This window comes from Pygocentrus nattereri, chromosome 14, assembly GCF_015220715.1.
Source record: "Pygocentrus nattereri isolate fPygNat1 chromosome 14, fPygNat1.pri, whole genome shotgun sequence".
In the NCBI taxonomy this organism is placed as follows: domain Eukaryota; kingdom Metazoa; phylum Chordata; class Actinopteri; order Characiformes; family Serrasalmidae; genus Pygocentrus; species Pygocentrus nattereri.
Window position 1 is genome coordinate 33,278,241 of NC_051224.1, and position 23,152 is coordinate 33,301,392.

General features: G+C 38.5%; 1 protein-coding gene across 9 annotated transcripts in view; it reads left to right on the forward strand.

Annotated features, from left to right (window-relative positions):
- LOC108416420 overlaps positions 1–23,152 on the forward strand; it is a 107,141-nt gene that overhangs the window by 48,722 nt on the left and 35,267 nt on the right. For 5 of the 9 annotated variants that reach the window (XM_037544689.1, XM_037544696.1, XM_037544694.1 and 2 more), the window contains exons 1-8: positions 7,698–7,831; positions 10,153–10,275; positions 12,400–12,732; positions 13,525–13,761; positions 14,673–14,801; positions 17,888–18,004; positions 20,229–21,305; positions 22,824–22,946. In XM_037544689.1, the coding sequence (XP_037400586.1) occupies positions 22,892–22,946 (55 nt within the window). In that variant the 5' untranslated portion in view covers positions 7,698–7,831; positions 10,153–10,275; positions 12,400–12,732; ... (3 more) ...; positions 20,229–21,305; positions 22,824–22,891. Of the gene's footprint in view, positions 1–7,697; positions 7,832–10,152; positions 10,276–12,399; positions 12,766–13,524; positions 13,762–14,281; positions 14,802–17,887; positions 18,005–20,228; positions 21,306–22,823; positions 22,947–23,152 lie in introns of those variants that run through there. The other 4 variants (XM_037544692.1, XM_037544693.1, XM_037544690.1 and 1 more) reach the window with 3 other exon arrangements.

A 23,152-nucleotide genomic window follows, 5' to 3' on the forward strand; every position in this document is an offset into this window, starting at 1 on the left:
CCCTCCACCCAACAGAACAGCTTTGAGTCATCAAACGGGACAGAGCCAAGAGTCCTTGAATAAGACCTCTAACACTATGTTAGTAACATGTGAAATCATTAGACTGTGACATTAACCACTCTGGGGTTTGTGTATATAACCTCTTTTTCATTTTGTATTGTTGAAATTTCAGAGTGGTCAGAGTGGTGGCTGCGTGTAACTGAAGGGCTACTCTGGACTAAATGAGAATGCTGGTCATCTTTGGAATCCTGCTGATGTTCACAGAAGCTTCCATGAGTAAGTTACCTGCAGTAGCATTTCCATATTACAATTTCCATTCATGTCATTTGATCTGTAATTTTGATAAACTGGGACAACTTCACTAATGCAGTAGTGGGAGTTTGAGAGTGAGAGTACGACACAACTCACTTCACTTTAACTCAATTAACTACAGCTCCCCAGTGCTGACAGCACTCATGCAGATCCAGACGGTGTTGCTACCACCACCATGCTTGACTGTAGGCAAGAGACAGTTGTCTTGGTACTCCTCACCAGGGCACCACCACACATGCTGGACATCATTTGAGCCAAACAAGTTTATCTTGGTCTCATCTCATGTTCTTGGACTGTTTGTCTTCAGCAAACCGTTTGTGATCTGTCTTGTGTGTCAGCTTCAGAAGAGGCTTCCTTCTGGGACAATGGCCATGCAGACCATTTTGTGGCATATGGTCTGAGCACTGGCAGCCTGACCTCCCACTTCTTCAACCTCTGCAGCGATGCTGGCAGTACTCATGCATCTATTTTTTAATATATAGCTCAGTTTCAGAGTTCGAGAGTGAGAGTACGACACAACTCACTTCACTTTGTCACGATCAAAGCTTCAGACTGATATTAAACTGGAATTGAAACTTTCTGCATAATTCACTCAGAGTGGCTTGATGTGAAATGACTCATTATACAAGATGTCTTTACAGTGGTGGTGAATGGAACCAGGCGTCACAATGATCGCAACACAAATGTAGCTATTGCAATACAGCATTACTGTCCAAATAGACCAAATAATATACATGAGTTTTCTGAGATTTTATATTTTATGTTAATGCTCAGAAAAATAGATGATATTGTGTGTAGGGTATTTTTAACTATTTCATGTAATAACATTCTATGAGGGAAATTTTAGAGGCATTAATCTCCAGCCTCTGTTTCACCACTGCTGTGAACAATTGTTTCTGTTTAGATTGGACCGTTTCACACAAAACTACGCTGAATGACTTTGTTTACATCTAAGTGAGCAATATATGCAGAAATTTTGAAAAAAGTGTGGAATTTCCCTTTCACGTTGACTTTGCTTGCAATGCTCCTTTATGATTATTACAGCCCCATTTCCAAAACTGTTGGGATGCTTTATATACTGTAAAACAGTATAGATTTACTGTCCTCTGAAAATAACACAACACACAGCCATTAACCTCTAAATAGGTAGCAACACAAGTGAATACACCTCACAGTGAACATGTCCAGATTGTGCTCAAAGTGCATTTTATGTGACCACTATCCTTATCTAGCACTGCTTTAACCCTCTTGGGCATGGAATTCACCAGGGTTGTTATCATGGTGGAAAACGGCCATGCGGCACAGTTTCCAAAGGCAGGGGATGATGCTCTGCTACAGAATGTCACAGTACATGTTGGATTTCATGTTTCCCTCAATTAACTACAGCTCCCCAGTGCTGACAGCACTCATGCAGTTCCAGACGGTGTTGCTACCACCACCATGCTTGACTGTAGGCAAGAGAGAGTTGTCTTGGTACTCCTCACCAGGGCACCACCACACATGCTGGACATCATTTGAGCCAAACAGGTTTACCTTGGTCTCATCAGACCACAGGACATGGTTCCAGTAATCCATGTTCTTGGACTGCTTGTCTTCAGCAAACTGTTTGTGATCTTTATTGTGTGTCAGCTTCAGAAGAGGCTTCCTTCTGGGACAATGGCCATGCAGACCATTTTGTGGCATATGGTCTGAGCACTGGCAGCCTGACCTCCCACTTCTTCAACCTCTGCAGCGATGATGGCAGCACTCGTGCATCTATTTTTTAAAGCCAACCTCTGGCTATGATGCTGAACACATGGACTCAACTTCTTTGGTCGACCCTGGTGAGGCCTGTTCCGAGTGGAACCTGTCCTGGTAAACCGCTGTATGACCTTGGCCACCATGCTATAGCTCAGTTTCAGGGTGTTAGTAATCTTCTTATAGCCTAGGCCATCTTTGTGGAGAGCAACAATTCTATTTCTCACATCCTCAGAGAGTTCCTTGCCATGAGGTGCCATGTTGAATATCCAGTGACCAGTATGAGCGAATTGTACCCAAAACACAAAATATTTATATAAAAAGTAATAATATTTATAGATAAAAATAATATTTATAAATTCTAAACTTGGAATTCTAGACTTAGTCTGTTTGTTGCAACTTCTTTTAAGAGCTTCTTCTTATTCCATATAGAAAATTCTCATCCTGAATGACAACTGTCAGAAATGTGTTCATAATCCAGTCTTGCTTGTTTAAAATGTTACATGCAGCATCTCTAGTATGCTTATTGGTCATGTGAATATGAACTGCTGGACTTCTTACATAACACTTCTAACCCACAGTGTTACTGTTAGTGCAGAACTAGTAAAGTATTCACTGCAAATACAAAAACCACAAGCACAGACTTAAGAAGTGAGCTGGCACACTGCAAACACACAGCTGAGTTTCTAAAAGCAAAGAACTGGATGACACATAATAATGATGCTGTCACGATTGGCCCCTCCCAGTCCATGTGTTCGTGTTTTTTTTTTTGGTTTAGTCCAGCCCCTTGTTTTGTAACTCCTCCCCTGATTGTCTCCACCTGTTTTCCACCTGTCCCTCGTTATCCCTGTTGTATTTAAGCCCTGTGATTGCACGTTGTGTTGGCTGGTCTTTGTATCGGTCTTTGTCTGATGTATTGGTCTATGTTTGATGTTTGTTTGAATCTCTGCTGTGTTGTTTGAACCTGTTTATAGTTTGTTTGTCATGTCTGCCACACGATCTGTCCGTATTGGCTCTATGACCCTGGACCGTCTTGACCCTGACTTTGGATTTGCCCTCAATAAAAGTCCATTACCTCCGCACATGCGTCCGCTACATCGCTCCGCATCACTGATGCACCTGTATAGCAAGCAGTTTTAGCTTTTTAATCTACAGATTCTTGAGGAATTCAAATAAACTAACTAACAGTCAAGACTGTTTTAAATGAAGCTCTGTGAAGCTCTGAGTCTTCATTTTTGGAACTAAACCTTGTATGTTCATTTTTTATTTTTCACATTATTTGAAAATGCTGGCTACTATTTACGCTTTGTCAAAATTGAGTTATTAATGAATCAGATTAAATGATCTAAAGTGGTTTAGAATAAAACATTTATATTAACTTACATTAAAAGTTTACACTGTTGGCCCATCTCCTGTTTTTTTGAATATACGAGGTTTTGTTTCAACAGAGATGATATGCTAGACTGTCTGCCGTGAAGCCTTGTTTACATTTGGACTCTCTGTGTTCTGTGGCCATTTCCTTTAGAAACATAGGGCAGATATAAAGCTTCTATTAAGACCTTATACGTGCAGTGGTAACCAAGACTGTCTTCTCCACTGATGAACAGGAGGTGGAGGAGGTTCTGTGGACCAACCTAGGCCAAGAAAAGGGGCCAATGATAAAGGAGAACAGCAACGATCAAACTCTCCATCACACAGTCTGAGCCATCAGCAGGAGGCTAGAGTTCCAGCTAAGAGAAATGTAATCTGAGCAAACTGCAAGTTAGAAAATGAAAGTAAAAAAAAATCATTTATTACCTCAGGAAATGAGAAAATTGTACCTAAAATCATCTGCAGAAGTCACTTTTATATGACAACATTACATAAAGTAATTTTTAAAAAGTAATCTTACAACAATAAGAAATAATAATTTTTTCATTGTTACATTAAAAGTATACTTGAAGTACAAATCCAATGCTAAAAATATTTTATGAAGTAGAATTTATGGAAATACACTTAAAATACACTGTTATATATTTTGTAAAATGTATATGTTTTAAATGATCACATTTCAAATTGTACTTTAGTATGCTGTAAGGAAATCCACTTCTATATCTTCCCATACTGAAGTACATAAACAAAAGTAGATTTTATGGTCATTAACTTCAATGTGTTATTTAGAAGTACATTTTAAATCAATTACTTTTAAAGTGCTCTTTTTTTAACATTTTAGTTGCAACATAAACAAACTTCCAATCAAATATGGGTATCCATGCACCCAAGAATATCTGTTTAAAATAGGTTTTAAATGTTGTTTATTAGTTGTTAGTTGTGTTGTTTAGTTATTAGTTGTAAACCAGCCATTAGGGGTGTACTTTGTGTACTTCTGGTGCCGGTCCCAAGCCCGGATAAATGGTGAGGGTTGCATCAGGAAGGGCATCCGGCTTAAAACTATCATGTGGATCACGAATATGATTGCCATACCGGATCGGTCGAGGGCCGGGTTAACAACGACCGCCTCCGGTGCTGTTGACCAGCAGGGTGCCGGTGGAAATTGGACTACTGTAGGTCGAAGACCATCAAAGAGGAGAGGAGGAAGGCGGGTTAGAAGGCAGCGAGAGAGAAGGAAAGGCAGGAGTGTGGAGGTTAGAGTAGGGACTCTACATAGGGACAATGACTGGTAAAAGCAGAGAGCTTGCAGACATGATGGAGAGAAGGAAGGTAGATATTCTGTGTGTTCAGGAGACCAGATCTAAAGGAAGCACAGCCAGGAACATTGGAGGTGGATTCAAACTGTTCTATCATGGTGTAGAGAGGAAGAGAAATGGAGTAGGGATAATCCTAAAGGAACAGCTTGTGAAAAGTGTTCTGGATGTAAAGAGAGTGTCAGACAGGATCATGAGCCTGAAGTTGGAGGTTGATGGTGTGATTTTGAATGTGGTCAGTTCATATGCACCACAGGTTGGTTGTCAGTTAGAGGAGAAAGAGGAATTTTGGAGTAAGATGGATGAAGTGGTAGACGGTGTCCCTAGAGAGCAGAGATTAGTGATTGGTGCAGACTTCAATGGACATGTTGGTGAAGGGAACAGAGGGGATGAAGAGGTGCTGGGTATGTATGGTGTGAAAGACAGAAATGCGGAAGGTCAGATGGTTGTAGATTTTGCAAAAAGAATGGAAATGGCTGTGGTGAACATGAATTTTCAGAAGAGGGAAGAACACAGGGTGACATACAATAGTGGAGGGAGGTGCACACAGGTGGATTATATCCTTAGCAGGAGATGCCACCTGAAGGAGATTGGAGATTGTAAAGTGGTACCAGGGGAAAGTGTACCAAGGCAGCATAGGGTGGTTGTCTGTAGAATGAGATTAGAAACAAAGAAGAGGAAGAGAGTGAAGACAGAACCAAAGATTAGATGGTGGAAGCTGAAGGAGGAGGATGGTTGCAGGCAGTTCAGGGAAAAATTGCAACAGGCCCTTGGGCGCAGTGAGGAGCTACCTGAGGACTGGAAAATACAGCTAAAGTGGTGAGAGAAACTGGCAAGAATGTGTTGGGAGTTTTGTCTGGTCAGAGGAAAGAAGACAAGGACAGTTGGTGGTGGAATGAGGAAGTCCAGGAGAGTATTCAGAAGAAGAAGGCAGCTAAGAAAAAGTGAGATAACCAGAGAGATGAAGGAAGTAGGCAGGAGTACTGTGAGGCTGGTCGCATAGCGAAAAGAATGGTGGCAAAGGCAAAGGCTCAGGCCTATGATGAGCTGTATGAGAGGCTGGACAGTAAAGAAGAAGTAAAGGACTTGTATCGTTTTGCTAAACAGAGAGATAAAGCTGGAAAGGATGTACAGCAGGTTAGGCTGATAAAGGATAGAGAGGGAAGTGTACTAGTGAGTGAACAGAGAGTGTTGAGTAGATGAAAGGAGTACTTTGAAGAACTAATGAATGAGGAAATCGAGAGAGAGAGGAGGACAACGGGGGGAGACATAGTGGATCAGGAAGTGCAGAGAGGTGCGCAGTTGGAGGTGTGCAGTTGGAGTGACAAATGGTTTCAAGGTGAAGGTAGGGTTACATCAGGGATCAGCTTTGAGCCCCTTCTTGTTTGCACTGGTGATGGACAGGTTGACAGACGAGGTCAGGCAGGAGGCTCCATGGACCATGATGTTTGCAGATGACATTGTAATCTGTGGTGAGAGTAGAGAGCAGGTGGAAGAGAATCTGGAGAGGTTTGCACTGGAGAGGAGAGGAATGAAGGTCAGTAGAGATGAGACAGAATACATGTGTGTGAATGAGAGGGAGGCAGGTGGAAAGGTGAAGATGCAAGGAGTAGAGGTCGTGAAGGTGGATGACTTCAAATATCTTGGGTCAACCATCCAGAGCAATGGACAGTGCTAAAAAGAGGTGAGGAAGAGGGTGCAGGCAGGATGGAGTGAGTGGAGACGGGTGTTAGGGCTGATGTGTGACAGAAGGACAGCAGCAAGAGTGAAAGGGAAGGTTTACAAGACAGTAGTGCGTCCTGCTATGATGTATGGTTTGGAGACTGTGGCTCTGTCTAAAAGACAGGAGGCTGAGCTGGAGGTGGCGGAGATGAAGATGCTCAGATTTTCGTTGGGAGTGACAAGGATGGACAAGATTAGAAATGAGCAGATCAGAGGGACAGTGAAGGTGGAGCAGTTTGGAGATAAAGCCAGAGAGGCCAGGTTGAGATGGTTTGGACATGTGTTGAGGAGGAATAGTGGATATATTGGGCAAAGAATGTTGGAGATGGAGCTACCAGGTAGAAGGAGAAGAGGTAGACCTCAGAGAAGGTTTATGGATGTAGTGAAGGTGGACATGGAGATGGTTGGTGTGAAAGTAGAGGAGGCAATGGATAGGGCAAGATGGAGGCAGATGATCCACTGTGGCGACCCCTAAAGGGAGCAGCCGAAAGAAGAAGAAGAAGAAGAAGAAGAAGATTTGTTATTAGTTGTGCTTTTTCCTAATAATATTTTAGGTCTATTCTTAACTATGTTAGTACAGTTAAATACATTGTATTTATTGAATGTATTTATGTCTTTAGTAATACAGCAAAAGTGGCACTGAAGTGTATCAATACATCCAGGCTTACATTTAAAACATATTCCAACAGTTATGACTACCAATCTTTTTTGGGTGGAACTTAAGTTGTTCGAGAATAAAGCAGTCAAAAGCCAAATACTTCATGCATTAATGTATATTTTTAAAATAGGCCAATTACAAATAAAATTTACTTCAAGTTGCTCAAGTTGTTCAACTCACATGCAAGTTGTTCCAAAACTTTGCTCCAACTTTATAAAATGGAACTTTGTTGAACAACTTTGGAAGTTGTTCCATGTACTATGTATGAAAATATGTCCAAAGTGTAAACATTAAAAGTTTGTACTTTTTCTTTTAAATGTCTTTTTAAAAGAACATTTAAATGCATTTTCTTTTAACAAGGGGAACTGCAGACAGTACACTTTTGTAAATTTATTCACAGTGAAGCTGATGATTATCATCAGTTTTCTGTTAATAATCACACTGTGGTTGTTAGAAAGCAACTCAGAAACTCTGAAAGCAACACATAAACAGAAATAAACTTCTTCTTTGTTTTTTCTTAAAGACTGTCAGTGATGTTCACTTCACATGAGGAAACAGACGTATCATCCTTATATGGATGAAGAACAAAGTGTAGTTCAAGCAACGTCCTTTTTCTACAGCTTTGATCAGAGTCAGTGTGTCACTGTCCGTGTTCTGAAACCAGACAAACTGCAGGTCATCGTTGTACTGTGACTGATGTGGACGGGAGCCTCACACAGTAGGTTGATCACTTTTTATTTCAATCTTTTTTCACAGGAGTATTCTGGCAACTCATGACTAATACTAATACATCAAGCCTCGGCAACTCATCCAGAATGCGGCAGCACGACTCGTCTTCAATCTGCCCAAGTTCAGCCACGTCACACTATTGCTGCGCTCCCTTCACTGGCTTCCTGTAGCTGCATGCATCAGATTAAAAACCCTAATGCTTGCCTATAAAGCCAAAAATGGACCAGCCCCTACCTGCTTGATGGCAATGGTGAAATCTCGAACTGTACCACGAGCCCTTCGAGCTTCGAGTACAGCTCGGCTTGACCCGCCATCCTTCAAGGCGTGGGGAAGACAAGCGTCGAGAATGTTCTCTGTACTGGCACCCAGGTGGTGGAATGAACTCCCACTGGCTGTCCGAACAGCAGAGTCTCTTGCTGTCTTCAAACGCAGAATGAAGACCGTCTCTTTACACAGCACTTAAATCAGCATTGAACTATAAGCTGCACTTATTTTATTGTACTGCACTCTGTATTGTAGTTTACTGTATTGTATCTTATGGTTATTGTGTTGCATTGAATGGCACAGAGTTCTGCGTTCAACTCTGTTTCTTTTTCTCTTGGTGTCTGCAGTGACATATTTGTTTCTAGCAGTATCTGAGCTCAGGACTGTCTTTTCTCTAAGCTATTGGTAACTAGCAAAGATACTTTCTCTAGATTGACAAAGCACTTCTTGTAAGTCGCTCTGGATAAGAGCGTCTGCTAAATGCTGTAAATGTAAATACTAAGTGTGTAGTCATTTACATTTCACTTCTGTTTCATATCATTTTATCATTAATCAATAATAATACTTAGTTCACTTAGTTTTTAATATTAGATGATGTCTTGATATCTTATGATTTTGCATTTTGCAATGAATCATGCTGATAATGTAGTGAACTGGTGATGCAGTGCTTGTAAGCTTGACGGGCTGAAAAGGTGAAAAGGAAATTGTCCAAACCAAAATAGCAATGGAGTTGTGTTATTAGCAGAAACCTTACCATTCCATTTTTCCTGCAAATGTTCTAGTTTAACATACTGGAAAACATCAAATACAAATTTTAAAATGCCATACATTCTATTGATTGCACAGAAGTGTGTTCTCCACCAGCGATAAGCACCCATTGGGTAGAACTGCTCCCCCTGCAGACCAATTTTTATAGGGTTAAAATCACAATGACTGGAAAAGATGAAATGTGACATGAATTAAGCATTTTTTAATATTGTATCGTGACATGATTTGCACAATGTGGTAATTTTCCTAAAATATCATAGTAGCATAACATAAAACCACAGTGTAATATTCCTTTGAAAAGAACATGGAATATTTTGTGTCGATTTCTTTACATGAATGTTGTTTATACCAATATTTATGTAAAATATGCTACATGATGCTGGACACTTTGTTTTATGTTGATGAAACAAGACTTTGATTAAAAATGTATCGTTAAAAGATATTTATGATTAATGGTTACATGCAGGACTGTAAAGCAAACACATTAAAAAATATTTTTCAGATTTACCACTATTTTATATGGAGTCCCAATAGGGTGAAGTGGTGATTATTTTTTAATAAGGGGTGGCCACATATTACTACTTTAAAGCTGGAAGTGAATATAATAAGGCTAAAAATGATAAATTTAACTCATGGCCTCAATCCATTAATCTTTCATTATAACTGGAGAAGAACTGTCAGTTTAAAGATTAGAGGTTGGTGAAAGATTGGCAAATAGTTTAGAAACACCCCAAATCAGAAATCATCATGCATTTTTCTTTCACATTGTGCTGAATTTTCTGCAAACATGCTGCATTTTCTCTCAGTAATGAAGTTGAGGTATTAAAACAGCATATCATTGGTGAATGGGCTTATATTCCATAGAGTCTTTGAGAAGTGAAGATGGGCAGGAGTTCACACTCTCTGAAAGATTGTGTGGAAAAATAGTGCAACAATTCTAGAATAAAGTTTCTCAGTAGTAAAATAGTAAAGAACTTGGGGGTTTGATCATCTATGGCACACAATAGCATTAAGGATTCAGAGAATTCAGAGAATCTCTGCATGTAGGAGACAAGGCTGAAAGCTGATATTGGATAGCTGTGAAGTTTGGTTCCTCAAGCAGCACTGCTTTAATAACACCTGATTAACACCAAAGCCAAATTTCCAGAAACTGAAATAACGGACTAAAGCTCAATTATACGGACAATCCCAATAATCTCTGCCTGTTTCTAAAGCGATAGTAGGAAATGAGCTCTTACACAAATGAAATGACGCTTCCTCTTTTCCATGTTTCTGTAGCATAAAGTCTCACAGTGATCAGAGTGGAGGCGACGCCTGATTGCTTTGATCTTTGTTCTCTGGACTAAATGAAAATGCTGGTCATCTTTGGAATCTTGGTGATGTTCACTGAAGCTGGAGTGGGTAAGTTTTCTGCAGTAGCATTTCTTTTTATGATTTACCGCTTCACACTTTTTGATGACCGCAGCAAAAATTCCGTTTCTATGCATCTTTCTACTGAACTGGTGCAAAGCCAGAGCCCAAAACACATTCCAGACTTTTAAATGACTTGGGCTTTAGACTAAAATCTTTCTGTTTTGAGTGACCATAGAACTCAAGTTTATTTTGTTAAAAGAACTCATTGAAAATTAGATTTTGTCAGTACTAACAGAATCATAACTCTACCAAAACTTTACCAGATGTTTGTTGTGACTGTTTCAGCAGTGAGAATTTTAGCAGGACTCAAAAACAACTGGACATGAGGAGCAAACACAGCTTTGAACAATTGTACACACATAAAATTGTAATGTTTTTCATTGAAACACAAAAAAATGTTTACCTAATTGCAGAAAATATGCGTTTCGATAGTGACATTTCTTGATGTTATAAACTTTCAGAAATATGTACTTCAAAAAATGGAATCTGCTCACCAGGTGGTCATGAGGGACAGGGATGCAGTCTCATGTCCTGCTCTAATATGCAGGGGTGTGGATGAAATAAGACTCTTCATATGACCTAAAACTCATTGTGTTTCGGTCGTGACATGAAAATGTGGGACAGGAATTTTTGAAGATACATTTTTATGAAAAAAGTGCTAGAAGCCAGGATGTTGAAGGAGCACGCAAAAATCCAGAGCCCTGCCCAGTTGACTGTAAAATTGCTTTGGCATATAGTCATAACATATTATTATTATTTTTAACTGATGTGCCTTTTTCTACATAGGTCATGTCTGTTACACCCTCTCAAAGTCCTGCTAAAAGTGACATATTTTACCTACAGATTTTATATATATTTAAAAAATATATATCTCTCTCTTTCTCTCTCTCTCTCTCTCTCTCTCTCACTCCACCGCTCTCTCTCTCTCTCTCTCTCTCACTCTCTCTCTCTTCCTCTCTCTCTCTCTCTCTCTCTCTCTCTTTCTCTCTCTCTCTCTCTCTCTCTCTCTTCCTCTCTCTCTCTCTCTCTCTCTCTCTCTCTCTCTCTCTCTCTCTCTCTCTCTCTCTCTCTGTCTCTCTGTCTCTGTCTCTGAGTTTAAGGATTGGGTTAACATGCCCTTGTGTAATATTATAAGGGTCCGGGCTGGTTAGCTCTGGACCCCTGACAAGCTGTCACTTTAAATGCGTTTATCATAAGTGTTGTTTTGTGATTATTATTAGTTTTAATATGTAATATTGACTATGTAAAATTTTTGCTTCCAGGACAAAACCTTCACTAAACTATCTTAAAGCTATGTCTCAGACATCAGGCCACATTTTCATAACCACTTCCTGTAATACTTCAGACTTAATACCAGTGAGATGATCAGCTCATCCAGGAAGATCATTTTACTTGACAAGAAATCTTAAAATAGGTTCCAGTGTAGAAACAAGTAGGTTCTGAAAAGTGTTTTAAAGCCTGAAAGCAGTAAAAATGCTGCTTTTTTAGTACAGTAACAAGTGAAACATGCTGGTTATTATAATATCATCATTTTTGCATTGTTACTTTTAGAACACTGAAAAAAAAGAAAATACATATTTAAGTGGAAATGAATTAATTCTAGTGCCGTGTAACTCTGCAGTTATTGGTACTTATTCAACATGCAGGAGCTTGTTTTGCTGGTAAATTGCTCAATTTTAAGATTTCCTGACTGAGTTCTGATCTATTTAAGTACATTAAACTCTTCAGATGTCAAAGTTCAATCACCAGCGCTGTGAACGATTTACCACTTTATGCAGAAATGAAAAAAAAAAAACTGTGGAATTCCCCTTTGACACTGACTTAGACTGTAATTGTTTTTTTTTCCTAGAAATAAAATTAAAAATCCTAATTATTAAAACAATTTAAACATCTTAAGTTCTGCTGCTCATTTCTTTCATTCCTTATTTCTTCTCCCCAGAAACATTCACTCCTTTACACATTTACCTCTTCACTGAAAACTGTGACTCGGTGTTTAATCTCAGCTCTCTGGTATAAACAGGCTGTTTAAAGTGTGTTAGAGGTGAATACAGTAGATGACACTTTACTGTATCAGATTAATGACAGAATCTTCTTGCTGTTCTTCCTCTGCAGGTTTGCTGTCCATGAACCCTGTTTGTAGATTTAATCAGAGTGATCCATGTTATGGAGCTGTGGGACGACCGCTGTACCTGCAGCTGCCATCTGAGTATGAATTAGACTTAAAGAAGAACATCAATGGAGCTCGTACTGAGCGTATTTTCAGATTTATAAACCATAAAATCACGTTAAATCATCTAGATTATCCAAGATGGCAGTTTGTTGCTGATAACAGCACCATAATAATAAGCAGTGCAGAGAAAAGAGACTCAGGAAGATACACTTTAGATACATTTGATTCAGCAGGGAGAGACAGAGGCGTTTATCATCTCCAGCTGGTTATTGAAGGTGGGTCTACACAACCTCTAATCACATCACACAGTAACCAAATCATAAAACTACTATATTTACTAATGAACTCATATAAATTCCTAATGGAGAATTTCGGTAGACCAAGTAGGACCACAATATGAGTTTAGTACTGCTTTTTACAAACCATATAATGACATTAAATTTTAGATTTTTAAATGATGTCCTGCAAAAAATGATATATTGTAAGTGAAGATTTGTGAAATCCTGTAGAGAAATCTAATATTTCTCATGTTGACACTGTTCTAAGCTCATTACAAGATTATTTAAGTTCCCTCTTGGTATTTTTTAAGTGATGTTAGTCAGTGAGATTATCTCACTACACTGGCAGATAATTTGCCTGTTTTCATAGAACAAGAAAATGATCTCCCAATATCTTGAGATAACAGACTAATTAAAATGCCTCTAAACAAGTACAAATATAATAAACCTGCAATATAACAAATGTATAGTAATCACAATGAGGAGCATTAAATGAATCAAATAGATTTTAATGGTCAAGATCACATTTTTTGTACCATATTTATAAATATCTTTCAAGTTTTTACAAATGATCAGTGGCTTTGATTGTAAGTTCTTGTATTGAGAAATAAAAATAAATGTAGTTGTAGATACGTCACTGTCTCACTCAGTATTTAAAGAAAATGAAGTGGTGGATAAATTCAGGCAGCCAAATAACATTATTAGTGCATAAAATGTAAAACAGACTAAACATACTGTGCTGTAATCTAGACTGTAATTTACACTGAGCTGTTGATGTATAATTTGCAGCTGTGGTGTCCTCAGTGACTGTGACAGACAGCTGCTTATCAATTGAGAAGAGGAACGTTTACTGTTCGTCTGATGGAGATAATGTGCACTATAACTGGACTCTCCAACAAACACACGCACTGGCTGATGGGAACCCGACTCTTCTGCTGGACAAGAAAGTTCTTGGAAGTGTCACCTGCTATGCTCAGAATCATGTTACCCATGAAAAAAAAACTATTGAGATACAGCAGTGTCCTGGTAAGTCTTGTCTTTTTAAAGATTTACATGAGAAAAAAAATCAACAGCAACAACATCAACAACAGTGACGCAACTGTGAAAGTTTTATTAGACACAGCTTTCAAGGCAGAACCCCAAGCAGGTGATGTGTGAAATTAAATGATCTCTCATGCTGTTATATTTCCTCGGTTTTTAATTTCACCATGTGGAGCCCAACACTTGTCCTGAAGATCTATCACCCACTTGGACTCACTTCATAAACTAATCTGACATAGTTCATGTAGGTTTAATCAAGGTGTAGATCCAGGGTACACGCCTGCTTATCACTACAAAAGAAATCATGTTTTTACAGTTAGGCCCAATCACTCTGAACATCACTTACACACAAAACAAGGACAGCTAACAGCATAAAGATGTCTGTCTTCAGGAAATATGTACATAGGTATGCACACCACATTAGACAGGCTGCAAACTCAGTAGACCAATCAAAATCATTACGGTCTTCTCCTTATTCCTGAATTTGTAAGGAATTTGGTGTTTGTACAGGAAGTCATCAGAGGTAAGGTAAAAATGATCCATAAACAATTTTTCAGGCATGTTGTTTCAATCCGCTCTAACCAAGGATGCTGGGATGCCTGAAAGTTTGCTGTGTTTTTGATTGACATCTTAGTTGTTTAAATTGAAAAGTAGACTGAATGCATACTTCATAATAAAGGGTATCTAGAGTGGGGGTTTATGGGATTTCAGCATATTTGCTGTATAGATTTGAAATTGTTTTGTATCTATAAGGCAGAAGTGTTTTGTTGCATCACCCTATTTCTATGACATTGCAGGAAACTTAGAAAATGTAACTTATCCCCTAAAAACTATTTAAGTGACATACTCACTTTTCTCTTCATCACAATTGATGCTCTGTTGGTGTGTAATTATAGATCCTACAACTGTGACCCCCACTTCAACTCTGAAGCCTAAAGTGACACCAAGGACACAATCAGGCAGTGGTACAAGTCTGGCAGTGACTGATTGCTCCTCTAACCCTCAAGTGCCTCTCAGTTTTCAGAGTAAGAGAATAGCTTGATAAAGATAACACTGCAGGAAAATCAGTGTCACAAATGCACTTAAACCTAATTTGGTACAAAATTCTTGAAATAAAATGTTTGAACAAGCTTCAAGCTCAATATTAGGGAAACATTGTTCTTAAGTAAAAATGTCTTAAATTAACACTGTATTGCTTAAAATAAGATACATTCCTGAAAATACTCCTTATAATGAGGCAACAATGTTAAAAAGCAGTATAACTTCACAATAAACTGCTTTATTAACTCCACAGAATAAAAAATTTTATGCAAATGTTTTGACACTGCAAACAATGAAATCTTAATGAAAATCTTTGTGATTTCATTTTAAGATAAAAAAGATCAATTTCATTCTAAAATTTCAGGACAACTTATTTTAAGAATTCAGTGTTTTTGGAATGAGTTTAGAAAGCAGGACGTCTGTCCAGCTAAGTTCTTAAAATAATTTGTCTTGAAATGTCTTCTTCCATAGTGGAGAGCTTCAAAAGATTCAGATGCGGAGTCGCTTAACCAAGAACAGAGAAGTAGGGCTGTAGTCAAGACCACCTTTTTCAATACCATGATCATGACAAGTCGAGATCAAGTCAAGACCAATTCTAGAGGGGGCTTAGCCAAGACTAATGACAGTGAAACTTAAAATATCCCCTAAAAGTCTCATTTGAGAGAAAAACATAAATAGTCTTTATTTCCTTCCAGTAAAGGACGGATTTTCAGATTTTTATCTGATGAAGTAAAAATAAAGCCGTTAAACAAGCATGAACTGCTGTAAAGAATGAAGCCCTTCATATGACATCAAGAACTCTTCCTGTGCTTTTTAACTGTATGCTTTGTGCAACTGCCTCCTTTTTAAAGAGATTAACGTACCACTTTAGAATAAGATTACCCTAATAAAGCCTTTATGAATGGGTAAGATTAGTTTGTTAATGGTTATTAGTTGGCTCATAAACACTTTAAAATCATTCATAAAGCAGTTATAACACATTATAAAATGGGCAAGTCATCAGTAAACATAAAAAACTGAGGTTTATCTATGTAAATGAATGTGGTTTCACTATTAAGCAAACAGGTCACTGTTGCTCTTTTTATTCATGTGCCGTAAATGATTATTAATGATTTTAAGGTCTTTATGACCTAATAAATAACGATTAATAAAGTCATTGTAAACCACTCATAAACACTTTATTAGGGGACTCGTACCAAGATTAATATAGCACAGTTTCTTTTTCTGCAGAATCTGTGAAATTGTTCACTTCTATGCAACACAACTGCCAAGTGTTTAATACCATCAAATTAAAGTTACAAACATGCTTTTCAGACTTGTGTGTTTGATGTTGTTATGTTGGTCATCAAAAATAGAAGTTAATATGTCGGTCACCTGAAAAAAGAGCATATGTAGGTTTTGGATGCAGGTATGCTGGTCAGTCACAGTGACCATGCTAAATGACCAACTAAACCAGCACCAGACCAGCATAAACCAGCATAAACCAGAAACACAGTTGACAAACACAGTTGGCTAGCTTGCTAGCTAAAGAAATACGCCTTTGACTACATTTAGCAACAGCCAGTTTTTAAACATCACCCTTATTGTCACAGGTGCCCTCTTCTTTGTTCCTCTTCTTCCCTGGTGTGGTAGCCATGTCCCTTTTTTCTTGTGCCATGTGCTTTTTTTGTTATGTTGTTCTGTGTTTCCTCCCTGTTCCTGCCCCCTTATCTTCTACACCTGCCTGTAGCTCCGCCCCTCATTTGTCCCAGGTGTTTCTTGTGTCCCCTCAGGTAATTTATACCCTTGTTTCTGTTCAGTCTCCTGGTCTTGCATTGTGGATTCAACAAAAGCAACTCACACTTACATCCTGTCTCCTCACCTCCTACGTTAAACTTATTAAAGGCTGTTTAATTTAGTAAAAACTTTTTTACATAGATCTCTGCTGGCTGCACAAATTGGATTTATCTTCCTCGGTTGTGACATCTGTCTGGCTCTGCAAACTCGGGTACATACCTCTGCGGTAGATTGCTTTAGAATTATATTTAAAAAATGGTAAATAATGATAAATAATCTTGGCTACTTTTAAGGTACAATAAAATTGAAACAAATCTTTTATCTCAGTTAAATATCATGAAATATCAGAAATGAACCCATAAGTACTTACATGACAGGGAATAGTAGCAGTATGAGAAGCAGTAGTAATTAGTTCCAGGCTTAGTGACCATATTTACAGCATAATAATGCTGGTTTACCAGCCTACTCGTTTCCAAAACTGCATATACATGGTTTTACTGGTGACCTTCATAGTGACTTTTATGGCTGCTGACCACCATACCAGCATCCAAAACATACAGTATGTTGGTTTTGCTGGTGGCCAGACTTGCTAGTCTGTACTGGCTTTTCTAACAGGGCTCTGATCTCTCTAACACACTTCACTGTAATTGTTAGAGAGCTTAAAGACAGAAGTGCAATGGCAGAGCTAAAACTGCACTTTATCCTCTTCATCCAGGATCTTTTTAGAGTGACACTCAACAAGTGTACCAGTTGGGAGGTCAGTTCACAACATTGCAGGGCCATTTCCCTCCCCTGCTCCTCTTAAACCTGCGCCTATCAAAACATCCCACCTCTAAAAATTCAGTTCAGCTACTTTTGCCTCTCACCTTTGATATATATCATCAGGAAGGGGGTCTTCCTAGACTTTAAATTGATAAGAGATTTAGAGACTACTGCAGTATCTCTATACCGTAGTGAAGTATCCAGAATGCTCCTTTAATGTACTTATTTAAATTCAAAATATAAAACCCTTCCATTATAAGAAAGTCCACAGTGATTGATCTGTTACATTAATTAAGCACTTTATTTTGGTTATTCTCTATATTTCTGTACAGAACATAATAGAACTTAATTCATATTCAGCTCAATTTCATTGTCAACATTGATGTTATAGTTACTGAGTAAAATTCCATTCCTTCTCTATACTGTCTTTAATCCAGGTTTTGAATATGTAATGTAAACTTTAAGGTATATTTCATGCCTAATCTCTGTCTCTCTCTCTCTCTCTCTCTCTCTCTCTCTCTCTCTCTCTCAGGAGACATTGTCTATGTGGTTGTGCAGGTTTTGGAGATTACTTTTCTGCTGTCATTGTTTGGAGGTTTCCACATCTATGCTAGAATCCAAAGAAAACAGACCAACAGAGCAGCAGAAAGTAAGATCTCTTAGTTTACTGCACATTAAAGCCACATTCAGAAAACATCCTTAACCAGAATAAAACTAAAGGATAGGGCTGTCACGATCATGAATTTGGACCATGTCTTGAACATATGTTGCTAGCATGAAGGAAGATTGATTGAGGGAGGACTTGAGGTGGAGTTCTGGGGGCTTTCATGTGGAGTTAGGAGACCAGACCTCCAAAGAACTCCAGGAGGAATTTTAGAACTGTTCAGGTCTTCGAATAAATGAGGAGTATGATCAAGGGACCTTCACATAATGAGAAAGACAGTGATCCACAGGTTTGTATACTACAAGATCTGATTCTGAAGTAGTGACAAAAGAAGCAACTTTGGTAGAACTTGGTATGAATATATGCCAGCAGGATATGGGGGAGCTGGATTTAAAATGAGGGTTTGGTCAGTTGCTATTAAGATAGGAAAGATATAGCAGATGACTAAGTTTTATGGCCTGATGGTGAGAGCTACAAACAAATGGGTGGGGACTCCTGATGAGCAAGCTGAGGGCAACAGTGGCAAGGAAATAGTTCCAGAAGCATGAGGAAGAAACCTTGAGAGGAATCAGGCCTCAACAGGGGAACCCATCCTCCTCTGGTTGATACTAGTTTGTGAAGAATGAGTTAAATTGGGCAGGTAAAGGGTTGGATGAGAATAAGCAGATTATAACTTACTGAAAGAAATGGACAATGAGTAGGGACGGCTCTTAGAAGGTAGCGGCTGCATATGTGATTTGGTGATGGATGTGATGATAAGCAGAGGCAGCTGAATGATGCTCTGGTTAATGTTTGACATAGTTTGGCATGGAGGATCCTATTGGCAATAGAATGTTTGTTCAATTATGATGGTGGATGAGGATCACTTGCTTGAAATTCAAGCTTCTAGAAGGTCAGAGTTGATGAATTGACATGGATCTCATGGAGTGAGGACTGAACGGAATATGAGAGCAAAGTCAGCAGTATGGGGGATGCCAAATCAACGATGGCAGAAGTGTGACCCAAATGACTTGGAGAGCAGCAGGTTCCCAGGGGCACAGGCCAGCATCTTCACAAATGAATCAATGTCAGTCCATTTTAAGGGAAAGGAGGGAATACTGATGGGATTTGCTGTGCATTTAGATGCAATGATGATCCAGGTTAGAAAGAGCAGGAGTGGTTGAAAGAGAGAGGCAGTCGAGAGTGGAGAGACCTGAAAGGAAATGGCATGTGTGTGGTGAAGCAACAGATGTGAGGGGGACGAGAGATGGAGCCAAGAAGATGAGTGGACCATTTGGAGGCTGGGACAGTTAAAAAAAGACTTGGGAGATGGAGGAGAGCTTCTGTGATAAAACACAAAGGATTGGCTGATGGGGTTGAAGTTCAGTGCATTGATATGTTGAGACAAATGATGAATTGGGGCTAGATCTCTGGATGAGGTGTATTAAAAGTACTAGAAGGATTGTGGTCAGATTACACGAAGTGGAGAGCTTGTCATCTGCAGTGGTGCTCCAACTGGCAAAGTACTGGGGGTCACTTGTAGGTTTGGAAAGAAAAGACAACTGATGATGTAAATGATGTACATATGGAAGGCAAAGGTGGTGGTCAGTGTTGCTCAGTTTCAAGGTCATCTCATATTCGACATTTGTATATAATTGCCTTGCCCATCAAATGTTAGCTAAATATGAAAGAGCAATGTTGTCACAGCTAATATTATGCCCACTGTAAAGTTCCAGCCTGGATTACTTTCAGAATGGTGTGGTCAAATGATCAAAAATGATTGAATATGAATTAAGTGATACTTTTTTAATCCCACAAACGGGGCAATTCCACTTCTGCATTTAACCCATCCGTGAAGTGAAGCACCACATACACACACTAGTGAAGACACAGACACTAGGGGGCAGTGAGCACAGTTGCCCGGTGCAGTGGGCAGCCCTATCCACGGAGCACGGAGAGCAATTGGGGGTTAGGTGTCTTGCTCAAGGACACCTCAATCATGGACTGTCGGTGCTGCGGATCGAACCAGCAACCTTCCGGTCACAGGGACAGTTCCCTAACCTCCAGCCCGCAACTGCACCTGAATTATAATGAACAAGAGCAATTTGGTCAGATTTCATGCAATCAGAGCCATTAAAAAGTCTTGATACCTGCTTTAAGCTTAGATCTTAACAATGGTGATGTTTCCATTGTGAAGTTAAAGTATCCTCTTCCACTGTGATGCTCCTAGGTAAGGAAGAGGAGGTGGAGGAGGGTCCATACACCAACCTGGATCAAGAACACAAGAAGAAATAAACCATCAGACTTTCCAAGTTAGACAACCTGAATCCCGAACCATCAGCGGAAGAGACCCATCAACTAAGGAGAACAAAGAAAACAGACTGAGGTCATTCAGATAATTAAGGACACTGGTGGACTAAATTGACTATGAAAACTATCCAGTCCAATTAACAAAATTATTTAGAATTATAGATTAAATTTGTGTTTAAGTTTTAGTGTTTTTTCAGTGTGAGTTCAACCCAACCTTATCACTGGAAGAAAATATGGCCTTCAACAGCTTGAAAACGACATCTAGTTAAGAACATATGAGAAGAGAATTCCATAGAACGTCCATAGAAAGATTACTCACTGCATGGTGTATTAAAATGAAAAGTATGGAAGCACTGGTGTATCAGTACATCTAGGCTCATGTTCAAAATATAATAACAGTTCTGACTACCAATTACTTCTTTTTTAAGTGTTACATAAGTTGCTCATGAAACCAGCACTCAAAAGCACAAGTATATGCATTTACTATGTATTCAGTTCATTTAATTTGTTGTAAGTTGTTCCAAAACTTTGTAAAGTTTCTGTTTACTGTGTATTAAAGTGTGTTCAAAGAGTAAACATTAAAAGTGTGTACTAAAGTTTTACATATGCTTTTTAAAAGTACATTTAAATGCATGTTCTTTTACAATGAGGCAAATGAAGACAGGACGCTTTTAGAAATGTTTTCTGTGAAATTACAGCACTTGTTCACAGTGAAGCTGATCATCATCATCATCATCATCACTTTTCTGTTAAAACTCACACTGTAGTTGTTGTGAACTTCCTCCTTGTTTTTTTCTAAAAGACTGTCAGTGATGTTCAGCTGAAGTTGGGGGACGGACTTATCACCATTATCAGGATAAAGAACAAAGTGTGTTTCAAGCAACATCCATTTTCTAGAGTTTTGATCAGAGTCAGTCGATCATTGTTTGTGTTCTGGAACCCGACAAACTGCAGGTCATCGTTGTTCTGCTGCTGATGTGGACGGGAGCCTCACACAGTAGTTTGATTACCTTTTATGTAAATAGGAAGATTCACTGAGATGAAAATCTTTTATAGTGAAGCGGCCTGGTGCTTCCTCACTAATACTCAGTGCCTTAAAATGTGGAACTATGCAATTACAGAAATGTGAAGAAGTAGTGTTTTATATTTCTCTATATTTTTCTTTGCATTATATAATTATATAACTGATCAATAACAATACTTGGTTCACATTTTGCATCTTTTAATTTACATCTGATTTTCTATCATATCAATGGGTTTGTTTTTAACATTAGGTAATATGTCTTGGTATCTTATGCTTTTGCATTTTGCAGTGAATCATGTTGATAATGTAGTGAATTGGTGATGCAGTGCTTGTAAGCTTGACAGTCTGAAAAGGTGAAAAGAAAATTGTCCAAACCAAAATTGTAATGGAGTCTGTATGTTATAGATTGAGCTGCATTATTGGCAGAAAAGTGAGAAAAGGATGAAAAAGAAGAAAAACATGACATAAATAACAACATAGTCATCATTCTGTGAGCTCTGTTATGAGGGGTGTGTTTGTGTGTGTGTTTGTGTCTGTGTGTGTTTGTATCTGTGTGTGTGTGTGTGTGTGCGTTTGTGTAGCAACAACTTGAACAAACCTTAAGATTCCATTTTTTCTGCGTGTTAGTGCACAATTTTTGGTTGAACATACTGGAAAACATAAAATACTACAAATGCCACACATTCTACTCATTGCACAGAAGTGGGTTCTCCACCAAAGATATGCACTTATATTCATGTAGAAAGTGAACAGAACATGACATTTGATCAAGCTATTTGTGTGACTGTATAGACAGTGAGGGTAAAAAGTTTTCACACTGTTTTTATTAATTATAAATAAATATTTGCAGTGCATTTTCTCTACAACTGCACACACAAAAGAAACTTTACTCATCAAACTCACATATAAAGTGAGCAGATTAGACCACTTCTAATACTGCACGAACTGCTCTGTGTAGAATTGTCTGCAAACGATGAATCAGCTTTAGTGCATGAAATCAAGTGCCAGCCAACCACCACCTCATTTACATATCATTTACATAATAGTGCACCAAATCATGCAAATGTTTTGGTAGGAAACCAATAACAAAGAAGCATTCAGTGACTCATAAACCAAGAGCTGTGCTTGTAGTTGGAGTTTGTGGTAGATCTGCTCCCCTGCTGACCAAACTTTTTAGTGTTAAAATTACAATGACTGGAAAAGATAAAATGTGAAATCAATTAAGCATTTGTTTTGTTTTTTTGTATAATATAATGACATGATTTGCATAATGTGGTAATTTTAAAAAAGTAAATATAATATATTATATAATGTGGATGATTTTCAATGGACCTGATTAACACCAAAGCCAAATTTCCAGAAACTGAAATAACGGACTAAAGCTCAATTATACGGACAATCCCAATAATCTCTGCCTGTTTCTAAAGCGATAGTAGGAAATGAGCTCTTACACAAATGAAATGATGCTTCCTCTTTTCCATTTTTCTGTAGCATAAAGTCTCACAGTGATCAGAGTGGAGGCGATGCCTGACTGCTTTGATCTTTGTTCTCTGGACTAAATGAAAATGCTGGTCATCTTTGGAATCTTGGTGATGTTCACTGAAGCTGGAGTGGGTAAGTTTTCTGCAGTAGCATTTCTTTTTATGATTTACCGCTTCACACTTTTTGATGACTGCAGCAAAAATTCAGTTTCTATGCATCTTTCTACTGAACTGGTGCAAAGCCAGAGCCCAAAACTCATTTCAGACTTTTAAATGACTTGGGCTTTAGACTAAAATCTTTCTGTTTTGAATGACCATATAACCCAAGTTTATTTTGTT